The sequence below is a fragment of the Alligator sinensis genome, unplaced genomic scaffold (genome assembly GCF_000455745.1).
Source record: "Alligator sinensis unplaced genomic scaffold, ASM45574v1 scaffold554_1, whole genome shotgun sequence".
NCBI classification, from domain to species: domain Eukaryota; kingdom Metazoa; phylum Chordata; order Crocodylia; family Alligatoridae; genus Alligator; species Alligator sinensis.
In genome coordinates, this window is record NW_005842424.1 from 516842 (window position 1) to 525738 (window position 8897).

Genomic DNA, 8897 nt, shown 5'->3' on the forward strand with positions numbered 1-8897 from the left:
GGGGCTGGGCGAAGTAGGGGCCTGGGCGGGGCTTGACCCGCCCCGCTCTACTCAGCCACTGCCTCCCACACACACACTAAGGGGTTAGCCCCCCCTCTCCACGGGCCCCGCTTACCCCGGCTGTGCTGGGGGTCGGCAGGGGGCTCCGCGGCTGCTGGAGGGTTTTGGGGGGCTTCGGGGGAGCGGGGGCGCAGCGAGCTTTCACCCGCGCATCTCTCACCGCTTCCGAGCCTATTCTTACTGATCTGTTTCATTATGCTGTCCCTTGCTAGATATCATTTCCTCTGTTTTTCTTCACTGGTTTTGTTTTGCATTATTTATCTAATATATAACAACTGTGGTGTTTTAGAATGGAGCTAGAAACACTTTCTGGTACTAAGCATGTTAGTATTTCATATATGAACAACCTATTTAAATTAATTCTTACATCCAGTTGTTTGTTTACAGGTATTTTAGTAAACATTATACCAGTGAAGCTCGTCAGATCCTTTCCCATTCAAATCATCCCAAATTGGGGTAAGCCATTTGTACAAGATTAAAAACACACTGCTTCCTGACTGATTTTAAGGAAAGATAGAGACTTGTGTAAGATCTTAATTGACATCTATCTGTACTGGAGTATCCTTTGAAATGAAAAATAAAATGTTTTAAAGTAAAATCTGGTAAACAAGAGTAAAGGATTGAAAGTGATTCTGGAAACCACTTGTGGCTAGTCATATATTTGTCCTGATATGGCTTTTTACGCACTTTGCAAACTAAGCTTCAGTTAAAATTTCATTCAAGCAAAATATTTTTCTTTCCATAATAGCACTTTAAATGTTTTAGGTTAAACTCAGAAGAAAACTATGCTTATTGCTCTCAACTTAATCCGTTTAGTAACAAAGTTATTTACATTTTTTTATAAATAAATGTATTACTGTCCACTGTAGTAACTGCAAATTAAGTGTTCATCAATTGTTCTGGCCACTGTACAAATATTTAAGGACAAGTCAAAGACAGTATTCTTACATACCTCTTGCATCCATCCAAAGCTCAGTTCATTTGTTTATCAGCCACACAGTAAGAATGGGAAGGCTTTATCTCTTAGCTTGCTGGGAGTGTTGGCCTCTGCATCTAGGCTGTAGGCAGTCATCCTAAGAAATTGCAAAAATCATGTTTATTAATCAAATGCACAAATTTCCATTACCGCTGTAAATCCTGTTTTGTAAAGCAGCGGTTTTTGTTAATGGTGAAATTTATTCATGTTCTGATCATGGACTTTCTAAAGGAAAAATATCCCATTAATAACAGGCACGGGCCTGGACTTGTTATGCAAATCTACTTTTCACTATTTAGAATTCACACTTTGTACCTGACAGCTCTGAGTCCAGTAAACAGGTCAGCTTTTATATGTTGATTAACCGGTTGCCTCTACATGTGCGAATGCCTGTGTGAAAACACCCCACTACTGTTGATGAAAATTTCCTGTTCTAGCTAGCTATGTTTTAAAATAAGTTTTCCTTGGCCTTAAGAGAGAGAACATTTGAGACAAATGCACCATACACATGACAACTTAGAAAATAAAAAAATATAGAATAGAACATAACAGATGATAACTTGTATTAATAAAAACCAGGTCTGGAAAAAATGTTCAGATTGTTCCATGAAAAAGAGAATGGATTTTCTTTAGTGTTTAACAGAAAATGGATGTGTGTTGCAGGTATTCTTATGCAATAGTTGGAATCAATCTGACAGAAATGGCTTATAGCTTACTGAAGAGTGGTGCTTTAAAGTCTCATTTCTACAATGCAGTCCCTGGATTGCCAAATACAGAACACTTCCACCAGTTTTATTGTGAGTATCTAACTGTTCCATACCATACTTTTTTAGGGATAGGATTTATGTTCATGCATAATTTACAAGATGATTAACTCGCCCTTGTAACTCCTACAAATCAAAAAATGGAACTAGATATCTGTTTTTGTGCCTGCTGTGCACGAGGCTAGCATGGGGTGCTGGCTGGACCCAGTGCTGCATGGAAAACAGGGGGTCTGGAGTGCCGCATGCTGCAGGTAGCGCACATCCCATGCTAGCCTTGCACGTTGTGTGCACAACGAGCTCTAGGCCTGGCATGTGTGGCACACAGCAGACTGGCCCCACATGTTGGCTCTGGCACAGTCCAGCTTGATGCAGACTGGAACCAGCATGAAGGGCTGACCAGGCAGTGTGTGCCCTAGACTGATCCTCTGTGCTGTATGTGTAGTGCCAGCATTTGGGGTCAGTCCAGTGATCTACAGGCTGGATCATGTGATCTACATGGGCCAGATCCAGCCCACAGGCCATATGTTTGATACCCCTGTTCTAGGATGTGCTTTTTTTAATTAAAAATGTTCAAAAGAGTTACTGTTGAATGAAGTAATTAATTTCCAGCTTCCTACCATGCATATTCTTCTGCAGCATCTTTTTGATCATCCTGTGCATCAGCTCTATTATCTTAATGTAGAAAAAAATGGAATTCTGTTATTGTAGAACTGTTTTGTTTCCTTTACAGGTTACTTGGTTTATGAGTTTGACAAATTTTGGTTTGAAGAAGAGCCAGAAAGTATTATGCACTTCAACCATTATAGAGAGAAATTTCATGAAAGGGTTAAAGCACTTCTTCTGGACTATGATATAGTATTAACTTTACAAAATAGAAGGGAACAATAGTTTTACCTGCAGTCCACCAGGTTCTGCACAGAAAATGGAATTATGCATTTGGATGGAATTCTCATGTGTTGCACCAAAAACTTTGTTAAATGATGGAACTTTTTATACATATATTTTCAACAAATATCAAAACTGCAATTGAGAGAGCTTGGACAATCAGCTTTTGTTTACAGCTTTTTATAATGCTATTCTCCAAAGGAAAGCTGCTTTTTCTTTTCTTTGCTTTTTAAAAAAAAAAACAACAACATAAAACACTAAAGGATCCCCTGGATCATGTGTCCACACAATTTTCTTATACCTCTTGGTGCAGAAACAAGAAGCTTTATGCTGCATCATGTTGTCTAGTAATGGGGTCCTGTGTCTACCTTTTGATGTTTAATTAATCTGTTGAAGTGATTTCATGTTGCTTTTCAAAGTTGAAATTACATTGATTATACATTTGGTGTGTTCTTATCACCTTGGTTTTTTTTACCTGTAGCTCATGGTCCATAAGAATATTAAACTTCTGCAGTAAAGAGGTCCATGAAGAGATTTTGTTCTTATTTACACCTAAGAACAAAACTCATTCCAGATTATTTTCAATTGAAATGATCTTCCATCCAGAGACTCTACCTACAAATCTCTGGAAGGAAATCCATTTTGAGAGAGAATCAAGTAGTGAAAGGCCAGAGCCTTAATCTTAAAGGCCTTCTAATAGTTCTTTGTATAACATTCTGCTGTAGAAGTTTTCAGGTATAAATCCATTTCTTTCTATTTAGTCTAAGAAACCCTAGCTCATCCATTTCAATTCATATTTGCTATAAACTGGTTCTTCATGTTATCAACCAACAGAGTATTCTGAGTGGGAAGTGAGCTCTAGGAGAATTACTTTACCCTTTTAATAGAATTCATTTGTTATTTCCTACAGACCTTTTGCAGCTGCAGTCCATATCTTGTGACAGTGATAAGAACTTAACTTCAGCCATGTTTACTTTAAGACCAAGAAAGTATTTTTACATGAAGGGGGTGCAGCTTTGGCTTGTCTCCAGATTTTTTTTGGCATTCCCAGACAATCTGGTCCATAGGATTTCATACCTATAACAGTTTTAATCACCCTTGATTACAATAGGCTTGGTATGAACTTAATCAGTTTTCTAAAGCTCACTATCTAAATAAAGTGCCTTCTGCTTAATTCAATCACTGTTTAATTTGGTCTTCTCTAAGTTGATCAGAGCCTTAGAAACCCAATTTCTTTTGGGGTTGAGACTATATCTCATTAAAGAGCATGTAGTGGGTGCTGCCATAATACAGACTCATTTATATATAAACACAAACTTTCATGTTTTATTATCTCAAATAGATGTAATATGCCAGCTCGATCACTGGTTGTTTTTTTTCCCTTCAAATATATTCTTCCTAAAATACATTTCTGAATAAAAGGAGCAGAGAGATGGAGAGCTGTGTGCTAAAAGAAATTTGAATAGTATTTAGTTATTAGCAGTACAAAATAATTCAATTTGGCAAAACATTTTTTAAATGTAAGCTTTGTCCCAGCGTGTTGCATGCTTCCGGAAAGGAGTGCATGCAGTGTTACAGTAATCAGAATTATGTATAGGTATAAAGTAGCAGAATTAAGTATTCCCTGATTGGGTTTGTAGGCAAAAATAAGTTTTACTGGTATTAAATTTTCTTATAATGGCAAATAACTGTACAAGTAGTAATTTTAAAATGTTGTCGTGTGTGTGTGTGTGTGTGTGTGTGTGTGTGTGTGTGTGTGCGCGCACACACACACACACACACACGTGCGCGCACAAAAACCTGACAGCTTAATGCCTTGCTTTTGAAAAAAAAAAATCTGATCACCAAATAAGCAGTACATTTGAACCATTGTAATTAAAAATCAGTTCTGTTTACCCTTTTAAGTCATAAACTTGAAAGCACCTAACACTGTATAGTGGGGCTTGAAAATTTACCAGATATTGGTTAATAGGACAACTTAATTTACTACATAAGATACATGCAGAATAGTAAGGATGGAGGGAAAGTCACTAGTAAAAAGCCTAATTCTATTCCCTCAGGTGCTTGAAATCTTTTTAATGGTCCTTATAAGTGTAGAGGCTGAATGCCTCTGATGGTTTTGCGATTCTTACTCTGCATAGGGGGCCACCTATATCGTGTCTCTTTTGGCAGTAGGCTGCCTTGTAAATTGAAAAGTCCCCTCACTACACCCAATGAAGTGAGTATGGAGAGGTGGGTCTCTAGTACTCTGATCCTTCCTCAACCTGATTGCTAGGGGATGAAGCATCTTCCATTCTTCCTGCCCCCTGACCCTTCACTGGTTCTTCTCCCTAACACCACATGGCCATTCCCTGCCTCTTCTGTTGCTCATGGTTTTCCTCAGCAGTAGTATGAAACCAAAAGGACTTCTGGATTTCACTAATGAAAAAGAAAGGAAGCTACTGAATTATACGTACTGGATAGCAGCAAGACAATTGGCTATACTCTTGTTAAAATTGCTCTGTTACTGGTTGACAAAAAACAAGTAACAGCGGTAACAGAGGTGCTGGAGCCATCTCTCTGTAGATTGGAACAATCCAGTTTGGTTTATTTAATCTGGAAGATGGTTTTTGTAATCATAATGACCACACATTTAATAGGGAAAAATATAATGAAATTTTAAATTCCATACAAATAGGCTTCTCCAGTCATCAGGAAAAGCATCCTATTTACAATTGCTGAAAGACTTTTTTCAAGGCTCATCAAATGTAATTTCATTTCATTTTGGAAACCTTAACTCTGAACTTCTATACATTTTGGGATAGAATATACACTCTGACCTAAGTCCACAAATTTCCCTTCACTCTTTAAAATCCAGAACATAAAATGAGAATATTAACAATTAATAAACTAATAAAAACTATAATTAAACATAGAAAAATTATGTAGTTGGATATTTGGAAGTATGTGTTAACGTGTAATAATTGTTTGAGTATATTCTGTTGATTTGTATGTAGTTTTGTACTGTTGTGATCACTGTTCGGTTTTTTTTGTCGTCTTTTTTATTTTCTAGAAACATTTTATTCAGTAGTACTGGATTCCATACATTTCATCACTAACTAGCGTAATTAGTAACACAAAGGCAAAAATAGGGTTTGGGGAGTAAGCATTTGCTAGAGGCAAGAATGTCTCCAGATCTAATCAATGGGATTTTACATGAGCTACTGCATTCATATGCTGAAATGACAATCCTAAAATAACAGAAGTTACAGACTGGAATTGAGGAAGGTGCACCCTTTTGTAACTCATTAGAGTCAATGTACCCAGCATTAAAAAATAATTTGTTAATACTTTTGCTGCAAGTACTCTTACCAATTAAAGCCTTGGTTAAAGTCTTTATTTTTATAACATTATTTATGAAACCTTGGCTTTTAAAATGTGCTATTTTATATAGTTAATAATTATAAAAAATTATCAAATTGTTCAACTTTTTTTCTTTTAAAATATTTGCAACATATTTAGAAAGATGCTATTGGGTGACATTTTTGCGAAGTCATCCAGCAGAAAATGTTTATCAAGTTTTCCCCCTTTGTTCAAAATGTTTGAAACGGTACTACTGCTCCATGAGCAAATTAAACTTATGCTATATAGAAGCTTGCCATGAACAAAAGTGAAGCGTTTTTTTTGGTATGAGGTGAGAAATTCAAGAGGAAAAAATTTAAATTGATAGGGAAAGGACTAAGATTTAAGTCTGCCTTAGTTGCTAGGTAATATAGGGAACACATCTTTTATTTAGAAAAATATTTGTGTTTTCTACTGTATACTACAGGAGTCTGGATTGTACGATGCATTATTGCTAGGGTACAACAGAGAAAGGGTCTTAGCTTTAGTATTCCAGATACAGGGGCATGTTGAGCATTTTATCTCACTAGCAGTGAGCTTTCACTAATCAGAATGTTTATGTTGGTTAATTCAACAAGTCTGTTCCAATATATGACTTGCAAAGCCTCTCCACTTAAACTTGTTAAAAATGTTGTTATATGTAAGTTTGTTTAGTTGGGTTGAGTTCAGCAAGTTGTACTGTTCAGAAATATTGTTAGCTAATGCATGATGAGAAACTGTAGACTCGGTTTGTCTGGTATAATCCTCTTTGTAATGTTATCATACTGGGATGATATAAATTGATGTTTCTTCTTGTATCAATGTATGGCACTAGAAGTAGCAACAAGTAAAAAAAAAAAAAAAAAAAAAAAAAAAAAAAAAAAAAAAAAAAAAAAAAAAAAAAAAAAAAAAAAAAAAAAAAAAAAAAAAAAAAAAAAAAAAAAAAAAAAAAAAAAAAAAAAAAAAAAAAAAAAAAAAAAAAAAAAAAAAAAAAAAAAAAAAAAAAAAAAAAAAAAAAAAAAAAAAAAAAAAAAAAAAAAAAAAAAAAAAAAAAAAAAAAAAAAAAAAAAAAAAAAAAAAAAAAAAAAAAAAAAAAAAAAAAAAAAAAAAAAAAAAAAAAAAAAAAAAAAAAAAAAAAAAAAAAAAAAAAAAAAAAAAAAAAAAAAAAAAAAAAAAAAAAAAAAAAAAAAAAAAAAAAAAAAAAAAAAAAAAAAAAAAAAAAAAAAAAAAAAAAAAAAAAAAAAAAAAAAAAAAAAAAAAAAAAAAAAAAAAAAAAAAAAAAAAAAAAAAAAAAAAAAAAAAAAAAAAAAAAAAAAAAAAAAAAAAAAAAAAAAAAAAAAAAAAAAAAAAAAAAAAAAAAAAAAAAAAAACTTGTGGGCTGTAACTTTTTACCACATTGCACTGAGACAACTATACAATAACAAAAATGTCAGCATTTGACACAAAACAAAAGCAATAATGTAAATGGTGATGCCTGTGTGTTGGGGGAATTGTTGCAATGGTAGCAAATAAAGAACAAATTATTCTCAATCTTGTCCTTTGGCACATTTATATACGTGGTAATGCCACCCTCTTTCTATTTAGCCTTGCTTCCTTCTCCCTGTTGGGTCTCAGTCAGTTCAGAGTTATACCACTTGCTTAATTTCTCTCTCTTTTCCTCAATTTTGTATTAGTTCTCTTCATCACTAGGAACTACGGTAGTCTGCATTCCTAATCAGTCATGGAACTCTGTCTACTGCCTCTGCTATCCCGCTCCTCTGTGGGCAGGAGTGTACATTAAGTGAGAAGATAACAGACATGGTCCATATCTCAGATGCCATCTCACAGCTGGCTTTAACTGATGCCACTGTAGGTAGTCTTAGCAAAAAAAATAAAGGAGTAATTGGGTGTGTCTAAATGTGCAATAAATTTAAAGCAGGCTGTAGTAAAAATCCTGTGCAGTAAACCTTTGGGGGAACATGTCTACATATGCTCCCTCTTAGGAGCAGATTTGCTTCCAATGGCAGCAGCCTGGAGAGGGCTGCTTGCACCCTGTTCTGCACCCCTGCAGCAGCCAGGGGGAGCTCCAGGCACTCCCTGGGTGCTAGCTCAGGAGCTGGGAGGGAGCAAAAGGCCAGGAGACTGCTGTCCCTGGGAGCTGCCAGGGCAGGGGGACAGTGTCCCAGCCCAGGCTCCACCATCAGAGCCCGCCCTGGCAGCAGGCTGCTTCCTGCCCCCGGAAGCCATCTTCTACCCCCTGCTGCCCAGAAGCAAATTTGCTTCTTGTCGGCCATCTACATGTGCCTTACTATGCAGTAACTACTCAGCAGTTAATTTGCTATCTGCGTTTGCAGATAGCAAATTAACTGTGCAGTAGATCAATTTACTGCGCAATAAGTGTCTGCATGTGTAAACTGTGATGCTTACTGCGCAGTAAAGCATCTCATGTAGATGTGCCTGTTGACATCTAAACTGAAATGTGCTCCTTTGTCTTTCATGATACTTCTAAGGGAAGCAGTAATGAATATGTAGCATACAACTTTTTTTAAATCTGTAAGTCACAAGAATTTAGGCAACCAAAATTTAGGAAACTTAAAACCTATGTTCACCTGCTAGCTAGTCCTAGTGATCCCCAAGTTTTCATATCTGAAGCTTCATAAGCTCCTAAATGTCTGATTTGGGGTATACCTGGAACAGTATTATTCATTTTGAAGCTATTCTGGTTTGCATGGAATATTCTCGGGCAGAGAGAGAGAAACAGACAGATGGCTGGAGGACACTTACCTGGGAGTTGAGAAACCTGAGCTCCCATCCTTGTTCTATATTTATTGGTGTGTTCCTGTGCAAGTTACCACAACATCCTTGCTAGTTCT

General features: G+C 35.8%; 1 protein-coding gene across 3 annotated transcripts in view; it reads left to right on the plus strand.

Annotated features, from left to right (window-relative positions):
* ELMOD2 (ELMO domain containing 2) overlaps positions 1-6927 on the plus strand; it is a 20974-nt gene extending 14047 nt beyond the window's left edge. For 2 of the 3 annotated variants that reach the window (XM_006030124.3, XM_006030123.2), the window contains exons 7-9: positions 448-516; positions 1700-1833; positions 2531-6927. In XM_006030124.3, the coding sequence (XP_006030186.1) occupies positions 448-516; positions 1700-1833; positions 2531-2688 (361 nt within the window). In that variant the 3' untranslated portion in view covers positions 2689-6927. The remainder of the gene's footprint in view (positions 1-447; positions 517-1699; positions 1834-2530) is intronic. The other variant, XM_025211698.1, reaches the window with a different exon arrangement.
* The last annotated feature ends 1970 nt before the right edge of the window (positions 6928-8897 follow it).